General features: G+C 40.1%; 1 protein-coding gene and 1 long non-coding RNA gene across 3 annotated transcripts in view; one reads left to right on the top strand and one right to left on the bottom strand.

Annotated features, from left to right (window-relative positions):
* adamts3 (ADAM metallopeptidase with thrombospondin type 1 motif, 3) overlaps nucleotides 1-20,299 on the top strand; it is a 116,264-nt gene that overhangs the window by 14,271 nt on the left and 81,694 nt on the right. For both annotated transcript variants that reach the window (XM_086030508.1, XM_086030507.1), the window contains exon 4: nucleotides 1,884-2,040. In XM_086030508.1, the coding sequence (XP_085886634.1) occupies nucleotides 1,884-2,040 (157 nt within the window). The remainder of the gene's footprint in view (nucleotides 1-1,883; nucleotides 2,041-20,299) is intronic.
* Nucleotides 1,687-5,558, bottom strand: LOC147147469 (uncharacterized). The gene is made up of 2 exons (XR_015086800.1): nucleotides 5,344-5,558; nucleotides 1,687-2,080 (listed from the first exon to the last, which is right to left on the bottom strand). It is a non-coding gene; the product is annotated as an uncharacterized LOC147147469 (long non-coding RNA).

Below are 20,299 nucleotides of genomic sequence, written 5' to 3'. Positions count from 1 at the left end.
TTAAGACCTGGGTCAGTGGTGCGAGTTGACTGTCCATGAGTTATGTCTTGAAGCAAAGTGGTCCAGTTCTTAGTCATTATTATTATTTGACCAAATCCATTTTGAGGCTTTTATGTATAAAATCTTCTTAATGATGAGAATAATTAAATTTGGTAGTGGCGGCAGACATTTTGGCCCAGCAGAACTTTCTGTATTTAAAAATTCAGCCCTTAAAGCCTAAGAATTAACAGCATGGAATTTGGTGGGCATGCCTATCATGAGCTGGCATGGCGCTTCCCATTTTACAATTGGCAATAATCCGTGCCTAAAAAGACAAAGTCTGCTCTTTGGCTTGAAGTTGACATTTTAGCCCAGTAGCACTTCTAACTTTTTATTAAAAAATTCATCCCGCAAAGACAGCTTCACTTAGCAACATGAAATTTGGTGTGCATGTCTATCATAAGTAAACCCACCAAAAAGCTTCAATAACCCATGCCTGAAAAGACACAGAAATTCTGCCGTTTTGGATTGAAGTTCTATTTTTGACTCAGTGACACCTTCAAAAATACCTGTAATGTAAAAGAAATTCCCCCAAAGCTGATTTCACCTTGCATGCCCATCATGAGTAGATTCACAAAAAAGTCTCAAGAACCAATGCCTGGAAAGACACTGTAAATATATATTATATATATATATATATATTCATCCATCCATCCATTGTCCATACCGCTTATCCTCACAAGGGTCGCGGGGAGTGCAGGAGCCTATCCCAGCTGTCTTCGGGCAGTAGGCGGGGGACACCCCGAATTAGTTGCCAGCCAATCGCAGGGCACACAGCGACAAACAAACATCCGCACTCACAATCACACCTAGGAGGCAATTTAGAGTGTCCAATTAACCTAGCATGCATGTTTTTGGAATGTGGGAGGAAACCGGAGCACCCGGAGAAAACCCACGCAGGAACGGGGAGAACATGCAAACTCCACACAGGGAGGCCGGAGCCGGGATCGAACCTGCGACCTCAGAACTGTGAGGCGAACGTGCAGCTAGCATGAAAAGCTAACGTAGTAGTCTACATCTTCACTCAGCTCTCACTCAAATGTGTCAAAGGGGTAAAAGCGAGATGTGGATGGCAAAGACCTTGAAGCCATATTAACGACCTTTTAAACCACTCGCTCCGGGCTGCTAATTCCCCAGGGAAATATCCGACTCTTTGCCCGCTAAATGCTGCACTATGTGCAGAAACTGTAGCAGGCCGCCAACTGCTCACGTTTGCCACCGGCCGCTCACTGGGACCATGAGTGGATCTTTTTTTTTTTTTTTTTTTAATGCTGTATGAACCGCTTCATAGCCAATGCGCTAAAATGACTCTCCACTAGGGGGTGGGATAACATATCAATATCTCCGTGCTAACTGAACTAACATACAATGGGAGACTCCAAAGGCACACGGGCTAACAATTAGCATCTATGTGCTGGTGTTGTTACCCAATAAGCAACAGATAGTGCTTCAATACATGTAGACAGACCATATTACAATCCTCACCGGCATATATTCTTTATCCTCCGCAAAGAAGGGCTCATATTATGGCCGTACTGAGAAGCAGAGAAAGGAGTTGTCTGTCTTATACTGCCTCTAGGTGGCCCAGTCGCACACACCAGAATCAGCAATGCAATTGAAGGAGAAAGTGTGACAAAAACTGTTGAATTTAATTTTTTTTGAATTTTTTAATAGTTAGTATAATACAGTAGCACTATTTTTCTTTCCTCATTAAAAGAACACAATTTAACAGCCTCTCTTTATTTTCATTTTAAAAATTTTTGCTTGTATTTCTGGGTGATGTTGGACAGTTATGACAAGTTGTCATGGCTTTCTCGTGATGACATTCTAGTTGTTCGCTGCAGGCCGGCATGATCCGGACGGATGCGGATGAGTATTTCATCGAACCTCTGGAGAGGGGCACCCAGGAGCTGGAGGACCAGGGCAGAGTCCACGTGGTCTACCGCAGGTCGGCTGTGTTGCAGGGCCCGTCCGACATCTCAGTGGACTACCACATGCCAGGTAGGATGCGTCAACAGCAACGGCTGTGTACCGCCACCTACTGGATTGGAGGTGTACTGCAGTCACTTTTTAAAAACATTTATCATCCAGGACTTTTCAAATATAAATAAATAAAATAATTTATTTAAAAACAAAAACAAAACAAAAAACATTATCTTTTAAGATGCCAAATCATAATACACTATTCGATTTTGAGTGAAATTTCAGGATGAACCTAAAATGCACTTAAACCTTTCCAGGTGAACCTGTAAACCTTTGTTCATGTTTCAATACTTTAGCGTAACTTACCATTGTCAAACTTACTGTTGATCAGTTGTGAGGTGTTGTCTTGGTGTCATGATGTCAGAATGCGAACAGCATGATGACGCGGCCTTTTTAAATCCCAATTCTAACTGAACCGAGAAATGCATTTGTCCATTTATGGATCCAACAGCTGTTGTGAATTTTGCCTTTTGGCTTCTTGTTAGTTAATATGAGCAAATTGTTCAAAAATTGCTGAAACAGTTGGACACGTGTATTCAACAGTTTAGTCCACCTGTGAAGGTTACAGTACATTTTAGGTTCATACTGAAATTCTTACCCCAAGTCACTGATAGTGTAGTGGTACACACGCCCGAGTTGTGTGCGGGCAGCGTGGGATCGATTCCCGCTCAGTGATGGTGTCTGTGTGTGTGTGCCCTGCTAATAGGGTGGCGTCAGGAAGGGCATCCGGCGTAAAATGCTTTGCCAAATCAATGATGCGAATCGAGCGTGCGCTTGATTCGCTTTGGCGATCCCTGAAGGGAAAAGCCGAAAGGATAACAACAACAACTGAAATCCTTCCCCAAAGCTTATTGATCACATTTTTTGTGGCTAGTGTGTGTATTCATGGCTTAAATTTTGGGTTGAAAAATTCAATATGAAATTCCTGGAACACAGAGCTTGCTGAAATTGAAAGAGTCTGCATTAAAGCTGCTGGATGAGCTTGTTTTCTTTTCTTTCCTTTTTGTTAAAAAAAATTGCCCTTTTACTTTAAAATATCAGAAAATTGCCCAAACACTCATTGTTTGCAACATATCACAACGACTCATTGCAAGTTGCACCTCCAATGAACTCCCATTTGGTGCTGAATTGCCCATTTTGAAATAACCTCAAAATGGCAAGAAGATGCGATATATTTAACTTTTTTATGTACCGGTATATAAATACTTAACAGATTTAACTAAATAACAGCTGATAAAAAAAGATATGCACATTTAAGATGTAACAAAGTTTTGACATTTTACGTTTAGTTCCCCCTTTAAATAGTCTTTGCATCTTGCACGAATGGGAATGACATTCCATCAACTACGTGCAAATTGCCAGTTTTAATTCCCAGTTTGAAAAAAGCCATAGGCGTTAAATTCTCAGTCTCACATAGTTGACAAAAATGAAAAAAAAAAAAAATCTTGTGTGCATCCTGAGCAAAATGTACCCGGTTCATAATTTCGTAGACATCTGTGAAGTAGTCTGTGCATAATCTTGCAGAACAAGGATGAAAACAACATTCGTTTGAGTTTAGGCAACAAAAAATGCTGTAGAGTAGCTTCGGCTGTGAAATTGACATCAAAATATTCACTTGCACCCGAGAGATTGTGTTCAGCGCTGCCATTTTGTTGCTTAATCCCACTTTTGAACATGTCAACTCAGTGCAAATTGCACCTCCATTTAATTCCTGCCAAGATGTATAAATGCTTTTAAATCCAGGTTAAAAACATTTTTCCCCATATAACCACATGATTAAGGTCTTTAAGAGCTTTTCTCTCATCACTTTTTTTTCAAAGTCATGTTCTTGCGCTGTACCTTCTTTTAGTAAACTAGTAAAGTATCGTATGTGGGTTTTTTTAACCTCAAATTCTTTTTCCTTTAAATGCTGGATGGATTTTGCCTATTTGTTTTTTTAACTTTGTGAAACACATTGAGTTACCTTATGTATGAATTGTGCTGTATAAAAGAGAAGAAAATCCATAGGAGCGAAATTCCCTGTCTTGCATAGGTGACAAATATATATCCTCATCTTTGGACAGTTCTGTTAACGGTTAACTCATTCTCTGCCGTGGAGGTTTACGTTCGTCAACTAGAATCCGACCGATTACTGTTTTAAATCTTTGTCAAGTACGCTTTTCAAAGGGTAGGCATGGAAGGGGTTCTTGCCCAGCTTGTCTGTAAAATTCTGGTTTGTTAACCTCTGTAATGATGAACTCATCCCTGCAGATGGCAGCATTGCAACGCTTTGGGTTTGAAATCAGCACAGGTTTTGAGCAAAAGATAAGGGGTTGAATATCACCTTGTCACGTCCATTATGAGGGAGGGAAATGCTAACTCATTGGTCTCATTTAACTCATTTAGGCACCTGACACTCAAACCAAGTATGTACACGTATGTAAAAACAGAGTTTGCGTCGCAGTAGTCGAAAGTGTGCTCGTGAGAAAACCCAGCGTCACTAATGACTAGGGGTGTAACGGTACGCTAAATCACATTTCGGTTCGGTTCGTTTTTTTTGGAAACTTCGGTTCGGTATATTTTCGGTACAAAAAAAACTTTAAAAAAATATATGTTTATTTTGAAAAGATGACAAGTAAATGGTACATTTTTTAGAAAAAATAAATAAAAGCGAACCATTCGGGTGATATTCTAAGAAATTACACCAGAATAAAAAATACACTAACAATAAAGTCTCTTAATTTAGTAAATTATTAAGACACTGAAATCTTTAAACACTCAGCAGGAAAAGCCTATGACACCTAAGTATTCAAGTTAAAGCCAAGTTGTCATTACAGTACATATATACACTTTTTGTGATGAAAAAAAATACATACAATAACAGTTACAATTATTGCTAACTATATTAAAACTCTTTTATAATGAAAAAAAAAAAGCTGGAAACTGTATACACGTTTTAGGCATTGAAATCTTTGAACGTTCAACAGCATAACGAATTGCGTTATCTGTGTTGTAGTCGGATTTCTCGTGTTGCTGAATTGTGATGTTTCCGAGGTTCATGAATGCATCGTACGGCAAGCGAGTTGAGCAGCGGAGAAAGAAGAGCGCGAGCAGTTGTACTTGGATTAATAAAAACGTGATAATTAAACTACGTCTGACGGCGTGTTCCTGGAAGACGCTACAATATGATAATCTCGCTATTTAAATTTGACGTTTTTGCTCCCTCGTTTGAGAAACAATCACAGTCGGGTGATGCCGTTCATGTTAGACGTGCTAGCCGCAACATAGCCGCCCATCTCATGTAGCAATGTCGGCACACAACTTTCGGACTTATTCACGCACCTTTCCCTATCGGCGATGGGGAACAGGAAAGCCAGAATGTTCCCCAACAGGAGACCGCAGCGTACGCGGGGACCTTCGAGCTCTGGCTCTCACTGTTGTGCCGCCACTTTCGTCTCCCGCACGCAGTCAGCGTGCGTCCGTGCGTAAGCTCGCTCTAATAAGTGGACCGAATCGAACATGCCATACCGAAACGTGTTAACACACCCGAGTGTACCGTTACACCCCTACTAATGACAGATTTCATAGTGATATATGTGGAACAAAATCATTATTTTGCCATTGCTTTATAGTTTGATGTGTCACAAAAGCAAACAAAAACATTTGTGAGGTTTTCATTTAAAAAAAGTGTTAATTCCAAATCTCACATGGTTAATAAAGACAAGTCTCTGTATGACGCAACTGCCTCATAATTTCCTGATCTTCCGTTAAGTGGTCTTTGCATTATTATGCAGAAACGGGGATGAGAGCAGCTCCGGCTGTGAAAATAATGTAAAAATAATAATCTGCACTGAAGAGATTGTGTGCCAAGTTGCTTGATCTCAATTTTGAGGACACTACACCTACTGCTGGTGCAAATTGCCCATTTAAAAGTAAAGGCGTTAAATACCAGCTTTCCCTTGCCTTGTCGCAAAAATTTCCAGATGTACTGTAGATAGTAGACTGTAGATGCATCAGAAATGTCACACTGCTGTATATCTAAACAGGATGCGCATCTCTTCAAGGAGATAATGGCAATCTTTTGAGTGTGTTTCCTCTGGAAACGTCGATACGGTTGAAAAACAAGATTTTTAGTGCCAAGCTCGGCTGATTGCCTTGATGCTCGTTATCGCGTTGGTCGTCGGCGCGTATGGAAATGGCGCTTCCCATTTTACTTGATTTATCATTTAATCCTCTTAGATTCTATCATCAGGTATTTTTATTTCAGTGCCAGTCATGATATCATGCAACTGTTGTGGCGTTGATATGGTGCATTAGAGGTGCGCAGACCATTAAAGAGATTTGGCACTAAATATATTCGGACTAGTCCGATGAATCGGCTGGCTTTATTGAATTATTATCTTTTTTTTTTTTTTTGTTGTTTTTTTTTACATATTAACACATGAGACAAAGATAATGACATTCATCCACCCTTGCCCCCCCCAAATACTAAAGGACAATGTATTATAGAAGAGTCAAATGTTCTGCCAATAATTCATATCTTCCTTGTTGTAAGTGTTAAGGGACCAAAAATGAAGATGTTTTATTCATTATATATTGCTCTTATTAATCCGCCAACTAATCACTTATCAGAATTTTATTCCGACAAATATCGGAATCGGCACTGTCGGTATTGTTTATATACATAGTTTATGTCTACATGTGTTGTATGTGTGGAAATATCTGTTGTTTAAAACGGTATTACATCGCTGCATAGATTCTATTTGTTAACCCGTCTACAATATTTCCCTTTTTGTGTTAGCATCATGCTAGCACATTTTATGGTAAAATTATGTGTTTGTTTTAAAACGATATGGTAATGGGGGGGGGGGGGGGGCACCGACACCGACACGACACGACTCCATGTTAGTAATGCCTGAAATATGGACAATTCAATTTTCTGAAAATATGGTACATTGGAGTCGTGCAGACCATTAACCTACAGTTACGGAAAAGGCTATTCGACCACTTCAGTGTTTTGTTTATATTTTAATGCCTTGTACAAATAAAGGTACAATTGTTTGGACAAACGTAATAAAAATAGCTCACTATAGTTTAATTTAAGAGCTTTTAGTTTGATTTAATTTAAGAGCTCTTGCCATTTTCCATGTTTTTTTTTTTTTTTTTTAGTCACCAAAATGTCTGGGGAATACAATTTAATTCAAGCGTGTCAAATAGGACATAAAGCATTCTGGAATCAGCCATATTTTGTCATGTCCATTTTGTGAGACCAGTCATTAAAATGCACAAGTAACGGAAGAAAAAAAAAAAGGGGCTAGTAATTTTTTCCCATCACTATAGTGTCTCTTATCTTTGAGTCACAGTTACATGCCTTGACATTCAACTTATTTTATGCTGAGGCACTGAACAATTCTCCCACCTAAAAGAAAAAACTCTTGTGCAGTGTCGACCTTTTGTATCGACCGCCCACTCTACTGATGTTATGCCACCATTTCTGCAATTAATGTCAGCGCTATTGAATATTTTCTACCAGTGCTGCAGGTCGATTCTTTCATTCTGAAAAACAGCAGAAGGTGCTTGCTGTTATTGATGATGACGGAGCTGGCGTGCTTGGGAATCGCTAAATTGATTTAGATCCCACGTCCACATATTCGAGTTCACCTGTTTGTGATGTTTGGCATCTGAGTAAAAATATAGACTGTGATGTTAGTTTCTCATGGTAGATGTTAGCTAGCTATGTAAGACACTTAGCTGGAGCTGCTATCAAAAAAACATTTGTGACTAAAAGCTTACACAAATGCTGCTTAGAGTTGTTTGATGACGCTTTTGACTTTCATTTCTTGTTTTGTTCAATTGCTTGATTGGACCCAGAGCTACTTCACCTGTGACTCCCAGATGATTTGAACAACTTTTGGTCATTTAATGACTTTATTTGGATCTTTTGTGAAAGGTGTGGTGTATTCCATTGCTTTGACAACTGGGTGAAGCTATAAGAATACAATACAATACAATTTTATTTGTATAGCACATTTCACAACCGCTAGAGCTGTAACAAAGCACTTTACATACAAACAACAAAATAGCCGCAATACAACAAGCGAAATCAATAAATTAACATAAAACACTATATACAATAGACACCGGAAAAGAGCTGAAAATTTCAAGTCTCAGTCTCAAAAGCCAGCGAACAGAAATGTGTCTTCAATCAGGTTTTAACGCTGTTCTCCTTAATTTGTTATGGAAAATGACCGAGGGAGTAGTGTTCACACCAAACGTGTATTCTCTTCCTTTGGGCCGCACGTACCGTAGATGAGCAGTTGCTTCCTCTGGTGGGTACCAACACCATTTGGGATATTTCTTATAAAAAGTGTGTGAGTGTGTGTGTGGGTGTGTGTGTGTGAGTAAGCCTGATGAGTTTATGTATATAGAGTGTAGCTAATGCTATTTTTAGCTTGGTCAATGTAAAGTAGGCTACAACCAACAGACACACTCATTCAAATACATTTAAATGTGTTTAAAAATGTCGTTTTTGAATGTTTTAAAGCAAGCATGTAGGGTAAAACTATATGAAAAAAAATGGTCTCTCTAGATTGCAAATGTTCCCCTTTCACCTTTTCACATATCCCCAACTTAGCAGTTAGCGTCTTGCGCTCCACCTTAGCCTACTTTGGTGTCTACTCAACCTTTCCATCGAGGTCACATAGGCTGTGGGAATTCCGCGCGTCTCGTCCCTCATCCCACCGTCCGCGTAACTAGAGTCTTATTTCTTGCTTGGTTGTTCAGCTTGGAGCATTCTGCTGGCACTCCTCAAAGCAAAACAGCCGCGCGGCATGTCGTGTTTGCCCGTAAAACAAACGCGCACCATGCCATGCGCCAACCAAAGCAAACAGCGCGGCGGCCAGAGGGATTACATGAGGCGAGGTGTTAATCGTCGGCCTGCACGTTGTTCCTTTATCAGGAACAGATGATACGAGACATTGTGGAGGTGACTCACTTCCTGTTTGTTTATTTTTCTTCATTATACGGAGATGATGAAGCCACGAATGTTTGGAGGTCGACATACTGTGACGCCCAGAATGGCCTTCCTTACCCTTCTGTCTGGTTGTGTGTCACATATCACTGGCTTTCATTTATATAAAGAAGGCATGTTCCACGAATTCTATCATATTCTTGGTCTTGTATTTTCATACATACACGAATATGTGAAAACAAAACCTTTACAATACAATTTAATTTATACAATACAATTTGATTTATATAGCGCATATCACAACAACTACAGCTGTAACAAAGCACTTTACACCCAACAACAAAATAGCCATAATACAACAAGTGAAATCTATACATTAACACAAAACACTAATACAATAGACACCTTTAAATGACATTACAGTAAAGAGGCATATGGCAGAAGGTACATTTTACACCACGAGTGACGTATTAAACAATGTAATAATGTAATGCAATAAGTCATCCGAACGTGGACTTTTCCGCAACGGCGAGCTTTGCGGTGATGCCGCGTGTGACATAATGTCGGGACGTTCCACTCGCAATTCTCGGAACCTGTCAAAGAATTCCCAAGATTCCCCTGTTGGTTTATTAACCCCACCCAGCCCGTGTGGAATCCCCCGACATTTTTTTCTTCTGTCTGTCTATCTGTCTGTCACAAAGCCAGATGAAAACCGTGCCTGGAAAGTCAATGTGTGTGTTGACCCAGCACTTTGTGAAAGTACACACACAGTGGACTTATTATTAGGTACACCCACGCCACAGAATGAGATCCAGCACATTGAATTGAATCAGAAATTCCACTAAAGCTCTTTTCACACTACCTAACAGACAATCCGTGTTTTTAGCCTGTTTTGAACGGCGGTTCTGTTACTCCCTTGAAGCACGAACTGACGCAAGTGGTTTCCCTTACAGCTGGTTTATTGGCTTCACTTTTTCTTAAGTTCACCTTGACCACCATCACCACCGTGAAAACTAAACAGTACACACACGAAACACGGTTCCCTTAACATAAAGTATAAAATCATGCACAGCCTGGATATCAACAAGCAAAGTATTTACAAGTGAACAAATTATAAATACCTCGTTGGCTGCGTGCTATATAAAAGGGGAATAAATCGTCTTCTTCAGTCTTCTTCTAGTTTTACAGCAGGTAGTTGACAAAATATGAGCATCATATTATGTGCGTCATAGCCAGTCTCTGTGCGAAGTGGTACGCTAACTTCGGAATAGCAAACTAAACAACGTAAGAGCAGACCAACCGGAAGTATACGTATAAACATAAACGTTCACAAGGAAACAATATTCTGACAAATAAAATAAGATATACTCAAATTACTTTCCTTTTAAAGGTAACAATAACAGCAGTTACACTCCCACCAAATCACACAACCTTATATTTGGGATTTTTCTTTTTCTTAGTGTGTCTAATTACACGCGGTCCTAAAAACAAACAAACAAAAAACCAGTCGTGAAATTACTCAAACAGACTTAGAAACTTTAATCTGCCTCAATCAAAATAACGATCTTCTGTACAAGTCTGTCAAGGAATACTGCTTTAGTTGTGGGTTTACCTTTCTCATCAAACTGAGTGTCAGCAACCATCAATTTCACTTTTCTCACCCTACAATCTGACCCTGGGTAGACATCTGTGACTTTGGCCAATTTCCATTCGTTTCTTGCTGCCAGGTCATTCTGTTGAACAACAACATCACTAACCTCCATTTTTCTTCTGTTCTTCTGCCACTTTTGTCTAGATTTCAAGTCCAAAGACAATCTTTTTTGAGTTTTTCTTCCATCTTCAACATAGAGTGAAACAAAACAGCCTACACCCGTGTAGGTGAAAGGAGTAGTTGTTTCTGTTCTGTCCTCAAGTCTCTGTTTTTCAGTCAATCTTCTATATTTTCTACACTTGACACATCGGAAAATGTGTGACGATACTGCACCGTATCGCACACATGCGGATGCAGTGTAGCTTGACTTAAGCGTCCTCCCACCCCGAGGATTCCTTCTTCATCCAAGAAGGGGGTGAACTTGTACAGTTTACTGTTTTTAGTCTTGAAGCTTTTCTTTGCTTTCAAGCTTTTTATTTCTTCTGAGAAGGCTTCTTCTTGCACTGACTTCACGATGACAAGTTCTGCTTCTCTTCTTTCTTCTAAGCTTGTACTTTCATTTGTTCCTTGCTTCAAACCTTGGTACACTTTGACACGTTGTTTCATTCTGGCAATTGCTCAAACCACTCTTGACCAATCAGAGAACGTCTGTAGGCGATTCAATAATGATATCTCTTCCTTTGCATTAGTGTTAAACAAAAATGCCTTGCGAAGCTCAGGATCATCTTCTCCGAATTCTCCCACCTTGTTTTCTCTTTCTGGTAATTGCTTTTGCCAGAGAAACGATGGCCCAGTAAACCAGTTTGAGGTGCTGAGTTGTTCTGAAGTTAAACCTTGAGAGGCATGATCTGCTGTATTATTCTCTCTCAACTTTGACTGGAATTTGAGATCTTCGTGTGAAACAGGATTATCTTTTCCAGCTTGTTCGGAAAAGTCGGATTCATGGACTCTAATAATGTCAGTAGGGGAAATGTTCTTCACTTTACTTCTGTTCACATAGTGGACTTCGGTTTTGGCGTTGACTGAGGGTGCAATGCCTGGTGTCACTTGTCGTACCACGATGCGATGACTGAGCCCAATGGCATCTCCACTGTCTACGCAGGGCTTCACACAGGTCCAACTTTCGCCAGGTCTCCTGATCTGGAGTCGAGAGTTCACGAAGCTCACCATAAATGTGCTTAATATTTTCAGACAGTCCTGTGACTTCACCGATGATGTCTTCAAGTAGACCTTCAGATACGGACTCTGTCTGTAATAATGGTTGCTTGGAAGACTTAATCTGTAATCTCCATTTTGTATAAAGGTAGTTAAACCTCTGTTGAAGCGCTTTTATTTTACTGGTTTGCAGTTATTTACCTTTTTCTGTTAAGGCTCTTGTTCTTGTACTTCTTCTCACTTTCTCAGGCTCCTCTTGTTGAACTTCAGCAACTCGGACCTGATGATCAGATTGGGGCTGGGAATCTTCATCTGTTCCACGATACCTATCAGTGTCCCTTACTTCACTATCTTTTATCTGACTTGACTTCAACATTTTAAATCTCAAATTTCAAATCTGCACAATTTGTAAAATAGGAAATGCTCACCGTGAGTAAACAATGAATTTAACCTTTTAAACTCAAACTTTAACAATTAAACAACACTCTTACTGGATGCAATGTTACTTCATTAACTTTAGTTCCCAAGACATAGTACACTTTTGCAAGACATAAGAACAGCATTTCAATGGAGAACGGATTACTTAGCTTTGACCATTAGTTTTTACAATTTCGAACGTCTTTTATTGACAAGCCTGACACAATCACTTAAACATTCATCAAACACAACTCAGCATTTCAACGTTCACGAAAGCCCTTCTAATCAGATGACTCTTAACTTGCAGGCTTGTTAAGCCTAGACTCTTGTTAAGCCTAGACCTTATTTTTAGCCTGTTTTGCGGGTGCGGCGGGATTATGTAAATTAACCCCTCTGTTACATCACATTTGGGGAAATTGGCTGCTTGCAAAAGATTACCTTGGTTGTTTAATTTCGCACTTGACAATTGGGAATACACTCCGGAGACACGGTTAAAGTCACCCCACAATGTTTTTCTGAAGCCTGTGTGGTTGCAAAGAACTTTTCGAGTGGCAAAAAAACCCACCAGTCAGTCAGTTCGCTTCACCTCCAAGCAGATGGTCCGTGGTTTTGCCCACTGTCTGTAAGCTGCTTTTTTTTTCGTCTGGAGGGCAAAAAGGAATCTTTTTTTCGGGGCCCTGAGAAGAAGAAAAAGTGAAAAAGGGCCATGTATCTCACCTCAACATGCACATTAACGAGCGTCACCAGGCATCAATTCCTGGCAGCTGGCGTCAAGGTGAAATGTGCCCTGACTGCTTTGGTGTCTGCCTGGTGGAGATCCAAACGCAAGGAAACATTTCATCATCCGGTTCCACTGTGTGAATAACAATCAAGAGACCTCATGACTGGAAAGTGGAGCTCCCTCAGTACAGGTAATTGCTGCCTCCAAGTGACATCACTATGGTATTCGGGGTGAGGTTTTTATTTGACCAAGAAGACAATGTACCAAGTGAAGCCTGCCAAACCAAACTGGATTTTATTATAAGAGAGCTAATAGAGAAAGAAAGAGCATTAATAAATCAAATAAATCAACCAGACGAATAATCCGTTGGACCCTAACCTCAATATGAATACCATCAAGGGTAGAGATAGTATAGGATAGAGTGATTGTTGGCCTAGATTGCACAAATAACATCGCTTTAGTTTTATTGCAATTCATTAATAATTTGGACTCAACGTGAGCATGCTAAAAAGAAACAAAATCCGCCTGTAAATTTGCAACAGCAGAGTCAATAAAGTGAGCACAGTACTGTATCATCAGAATACATACGCGTTTGATATCGGGAGTGATTTGATTGATCATAGACATTATTTACATATAAAAGAAAGAGAAACGGTTCTAAAATTGAACCTTGTGGAACACCCTTTTCAAAGGCGATGACATCACAGACAACATCATCAACCCTAACAGCCTTTCTGCGACCTTGGAGGTAGCTCCTAAACCAAGCAACCACCATTTGGCTAAGATAAGATAAGATAAGATAAGAATGCCTTTTTTGATCCCACAGTGGGGAAATTTTCACAAGAACCACCCTCAAAAGCGCATCAGTCGAAATGCGATGTTCTACTGTGTCAAAAGCTTTTCATAGAGCAATATATAAAATCACACAGAAAGTCTTATTGTCAATAGCATCTTAAATGTCATGTAAGACTTTCAGGCGTGCACTCACGGTGCTATGCTTGATTCTTCAACCAGACTGCATAGGATTTAGAGCGAAATGAGACTAATGACTCCATAATTTTGGCTATGACAGAGAGGTTGGAGATGGGGTGATAATCATTCAGCTCAGAGGTTGCTCTTGCTTTTAAAAGAGGAGAGACACGAAGGCTTGTTTCAAGGAGTGTTATCAGGGAATTTTTCTTCTGAAATAGAAAGATGACAGTACATACTGTAGCTTCATCAATGATTGAGCTCTAATTGGAGCGGCAACTTTTAAAAAGAAAGTCAATGCCAGCAGCGCGCTAGCAGTCTTTTCTTGGGCTCTGTTTGCAAAGCATGCCGAACATCGGACATTAAAAAAGGAGACAAAACAAAAGGAGAAAATTAAAACGTAGACAGAGTAGCAGAGGAGTTTGTTCTACTTGGCTGCGAAACAGGATACAAATCATCAAGACTATGCCCACCTTTCTGAAATAGAAATGAAAGGTATTTGGCATTTGTTTTACGGCCCGACAGATATGGATTTTTTTTTAGGACGATTTCGATATTTGGCAAAATAAAATTCCAATAACCGATTGATAGGTCGATTAAGTAAAAAAATAGAATGAATACAACACCTTCTTTTTTGGTCCCTTCATGCTTAAAACAATAAGGATATGAATTACAGGTAGAAAATTGTGTGAGTGTTTCACAATACTTTTTCCTGTCGTATTTGTTTACGTTTACAACAGTGGGACGAATTGGTAAAAATTGTCCGATTTTGCAGATTTTTTGGGGGGGAGGCAAAAGTTGTTGAATCTTTATCTTATGTTGTAATGTTGATGTGTCAACAAAAAAACGTTCATTTAAAAGTGGCGATATCGGCTGATTAAATTGCTCGGCCGTTTAATCCTGCCGTGCTCAAATTTGTCTCTTGTCAGAAATGTGAGAGTCACCAGCCCTCAAAATTTCAGGAGGGCCAGTTGTTCTCCTAGTCTGCAAGTTTTTTAACTGTGCTTCAAAACTTGAGAGTGGTTGTTTGAAGGATCTAAGTTTAAGGACTGATTGCACTCAAGCTTCGGATTTTTGGATAAAATGAGTGCCCTTATCTCGAGAATGTTGAAATCAGTGCTAAGCCATGACCTGTTATTTGAGATGAGGTGTATATTCGTTTCATACCAGTAAAAAAAAAAATGTTTTCATGTGGATATTGTTTAGTATTTAATGCTTCAAATGCGTTTCGTTCAAGTAATTACTTCCGACCAATCGCCTGTTCTTTGGGGCTGGTTTCCTAATTTGACAGTCATCTTGAACGCAGCATCAGGACATCAAATATATGAGGGGGTTAAATGTCACTATATGCACATTTTCCCTAAATGTGGCTAATGCAACACTGGAGCCACTTTGAACTTTCCGTTTTAATGAGTCCAAGTAGAGGTGAGTGTGTTTGAGTCTGGAGAGATGGAGGTTGTAAAGGTGATAGAAATTCAGGAATTACAGTCCGAGTTGATCTGCACCCCCCCACTCTCCCTCCCAAAGATCCTCTTATCGGGCCCGACAACCACGGCTGAGGTCCTCCGCCGTCTTGCAACTCTTTGGATATTAGCTTCCATTTTCACACGTCGATGGAAATATGAGCACGAGAAACCGAGTGTCTGGGGCCGCGTTGATGACCGTTGTGATCCGGCGGCGTTCTGGAAGGCGCTCTGAGGCCAGCGGGCATAAAGGGGGAGGAGGCGACTGTGGCGGAGCGCTCTGGTGCGGAGCGAGGTGTCGTCACGCTCCAAAGAAAAAAAAAAAGCTGATTTATACTTGTGGCATGGCCGTGCTAAGCTAAGAGCGGGGGCGACCGAGGGCGGAGGAATTTGGTGGGATGGCAGAAGAGAGGCAAGGTTGGAGGAGGGACGTGGTGTCTGACAAATCTGACAAAAAAGAAAAAAAAAAATCATGTTTCATTTGAGTGGCAACGTAACTGAAGCGCACTCGTACCCCGGGTTAAAAAAAGTTTGGATTTTTCAGTATAGTTCGTTTTTATTTTGTTTTGATGTTTGTTTTTCAAATATAGTTATATTTTTTTATACTAAAACAAAGGATGCTTTTGCTATAATTAGTTAGATTTTATTAGTTTTGCCCTAGTGAAGCTTTTGAGGTTTTTTTAAAAAAATTTTTACCTTCGATTATATCTGTAGTTGTTAAAGTGCAAAGATGTATTAGCGCGTCTGGGGAAAACCACTCTGGGAAGTAATTTACTGAACCATCTGCCGCCCGACTTTATTTAATGAAAGGCGCGCGCCGCTTTGGCATCTGGCGATATGAGCGACTGAATCGAAATTCTCCTCGTATATACAGCCGTGGACCTCCAATGATAAATGAATGCATATGTGTTATGAGGCATCTTTTAAAGCAATTTACCTTTATCAAGTTAAATACATTAAAGTTTTACCTGGTGTCACCCAGGATGGATCTCTAATGTATCGCAAATAGAAGTCATTTCAGCTGGGTCACATGTCAATGGAAACACTCGCATCCTCCCTGTGCCTGTGCGTGCCTATGTTTGTGTGTATACAACGTCTGAAACAAATTAATGCTGCAAAGCTTTCAAGCCGGCGTCGGTGCAGATAAATAAAAGGCGGCGATAAGATCCCCTCCCTCTCTCGTCTGCATCATTAGCGACAGTCAATAAATAGAAGTCAGTGCGTGAAATCAGTGCTTTTCTTCATTTTGTTTGTGGGCTTGATGAAGCAGCACTGATTGTGGCACATTGACATACAGTACGATATGATGCAATATGATGTCTTGAGATATGTTGCAATATATTGCGGTATGGTGGAATACATTGTGAAGAAGTATGATATTGGGACATATGATACAATGTACAGTATTACGGTACATTACGTCACTGTACGATAAGTTATAGTACATGATACTATACAATAAAAATGGTGCACTACATTACATTGAAATACATAGATACAATATGATATGTATGCATGTATGGTACAATACGATGCAACATTGATAAAATGGTATGAAATGATGCAATACCATATGGTACGGTACAATACAGTGTGATGCAGTATGATATCTTATGATACAATAAGACAATATGGTACGATAATGAAACAATGTCATGCGGTACAACCTGTTCCGATAAAATATGCTATAATAGCACAATCGAATCAAATATGGTATAATACGCTATGTTGCATTACTGTAAAATATGTTGCGATACAATAGTATTTGGTATGATGTGATGTCGTAAACTATGTGATGAGACGATAAGGGACCATATAAAAGAATGTTGGAGAGTATGTTACGATATATTACAATATGGCACGAGACGTAACAATACAGTACGAAACGATACAATACCTCGTTGAACGATACTTAAATATACAATCCGATAACAATTTTTGTGATGCATTACATTACAATAGATGACTATATGATAGAATACATAAAGCTACCAGAGGTGGGCATTCCGACAGTCTGACGGATCGGTCCGTCAATCCGTCACTGACGGACGCCCGTTTTGCTGACCATTGATGAATGACAGGACACCTTTTAAAATAGACGGACTGACGAACGACAAAAGTGGGTTTCCATCCATCAATATAATCGTCACTAACCGCGTCCCCAAAAACGCCAGAAAAATGTGCGTCCTTCAGTGACGGACTGACCGTCCATCACTGACGGACGCACATTTTTCTGGCGTTTTTTGGGGGGACTGACTAACGGACCAACAGACTTCTGACAGAGCTAAATGACGGACTGACTGACGGATTGGCGGACTGAAGATTACAATTCAATTTGTCACGAAAAATGACGGGCTGACGAATGACGGACGGGTGCCCTGGCCGCTGACGGATGACGAATGACGGACCAGCAAAATTTAGTAAAATGCCCACCTTTGAAAGCTACAATACGAGACAATATATTATGTTACAATACTTCTTCTTTTCCTTTCGGCTTTTCCCTTCAGGGGTCGCCACAGCAAATCAATTGCCTCCATCTAACCCTGTCCTCTGCATTCTCTTCTCTCACACCAACTACCTTCATGTCCTCCCTCATTAACCTCCTCTTTGGTCTTCCTCTAGGCCTCCTGCCTGGCAATTCAAAACTCAGCATCCTTCTACCAATATATTCACTCTCTCTCCTCTGGACATGTCCAAACCATCTCAGTCTGGCCTCTCTGACCTTATCTCCAAAACCTCTAACTCTGATGTACTCATTCCTGATCTTATCCTCCCTGGTCATACCCAGAGAGAAACTCAGCATCTTTGTATCTGCCACCTCCAGCTCTGCCTCCTTTCCTTTCCTCAGTGACACTGTCTCAAGACCAAACAACATCGCTGCTCTCACCACAGTTCTGTACACCTTTCCTTTCATTTTAGCTCAATTTCTTCTATCACACCGGACACTTTTCCCCACCCGTTCCAACCTGGCTGTACACGCTTCTTCACCTCGTTTCCACACTTTCCATTGCTCTGGACTGTTGACCCTAAGTACTTAAAATCATCCACCTTCTTGATCTCTTCTCCCTGTAACCTCATTCTTCCACTTGGGTCCCTCTCATTCACACACATGTATTCTGTCCTACTGCGGCTAACCTTCATCCCTCTCCTTTTCCAGGACAAACCTCCACCTCTCTCGCTTCTTCTCTACCTGTTCCCTGCTCTCACTGCAGATCACAATGTCATCTGCAAACATCATAGTCCATGGAGATTCCTGTCTGACCTCGTCTGTCAGCCTGTCCATCACCATAGCAAACAAGAAGGGGCTCAGAGCTGATCCCTGATGCAGTCCCACCTCCACCTTGAACTCCTCTGTCGCACCTACAGCACACCTCACCACTGTCTTACAGTCGTCATTACGTGACAATACATTACCATAATGTACAATGTCATACGGTCCAATACCAAACTGTGTGATCTGGTACAATACGTAACGATACATTACAATGCTGTACAATACAACACCATAAGATATGGTCCAATATAATACAATATGAACTATATTGCTACTTTTCTGTCTGTCCCTGTCTGCATCATTAGCACCAGTAAACACTGTAAATAGAAGGGTACGCTTGAAATCTACTTTTGTTCCTTTTGTTTTCTCCATGAAGCAGGCGGCCCCGCTTCTAAAGATACTTTCCACGTCATCTCACGTCTACTTGGTAAGCACCTTGTCGCGCTCTGAGCACTTTCCGTCGGAAACCTGGAGATAATTAGCCGCTCAGAGCCAAAGAAGTGCGGGATGGAAAAGACCTTGGAGTGTGCGTAGAGGGATATTTGAAAACATGCTGTGAATCATCATCATCATCATCATCATCATCATTCCAGTCACTTCTCATAAGTCACATGGCAGCTTCGTGTCTTTTTTCTTCTTTCTGTCAGCCAAATGCTTGAAATTCTTGCTGCTTGTTGCGGTTACTAGAGAGACGCTCTCATCGGTACGCGCTCCGAGCTTGGTGCAAAAAACAAAGCGTTGTGGTGTTGGTTGTGTGACTTTTCATTACAAATACGCTAAATGTCTTTGCACTGGGCCAAAGTGTGTGGGCTGCAGTCTGGAAATTATGCGAGACAGAGTCGCTTGTCGGTTGTTTGCCATGACTTGCAGGATTTTTTTTGTTGTTGTTTTGACCCATTTACTTTGCATTGACTGATAATGAAGAGCAGACTCCCGCAAATTTTCCACTACATGTGGTGGAAAGAAAAGACCGCTGATGCTAATACAGAAATTTGGTTGAAACAATAAGCACTATGAGTTACTTATTGTGCATTATGATATGTTTTAATACCAAACAACTGGTACAACCAGTTTCAATACAATACAATTTAATAATATGATATGGTGGAATAAGATTCAATACTGTCAAATATGGTACAGCATGCTATGATATGATACAATGTGATACAGTTAGATAAATAGTACAACAAACAGTTATGGTACAATACGATAGAATACAATACGATATGGTATAATTTGAAATAAAATTTGGTACTGAACAATAGGTTATGTAATGATACATTATGTAACAGTACGATTCGATATCTTAAGACATGATACAGTATACTAGGATATAATTCCATACGTAAGTATGATATGATGTTCTATCACACCATATCTAATTGCATAACATCGTATTATATCGTACTATATCACATTATACCATATACATTGTTACAATGTGATACAGTACGATATGACATGGTACAATATGCTACAATACAATACTATATAATAAAATATGGTGTAATTTATGATACTATACATTATGCTACAGTGACATTCATGATTCAAATACACGGTATATGGTAAGATTTAATATGATATGATACCACACGAAAGAATATGATACGGTACAATATGATATTGTACGGTAGAATACGATATGGTAGAATATCATATCATATGGTACATGATA

This window comes from Filicampus tigris, chromosome 5, assembly GCF_054856515.1.
Source record: "Filicampus tigris isolate MCC_2025a chromosome 5, RoL_Ftig_1.0, whole genome shotgun sequence".
NCBI lineage: Eukaryota > Metazoa > Chordata > Actinopteri > Syngnathiformes > Syngnathidae > Filicampus > Filicampus tigris.
The sequence above is the reverse complement of the archived record's forward strand: the minus strand, read 5'-3'. Positions and strand labels throughout refer to the sequence as shown.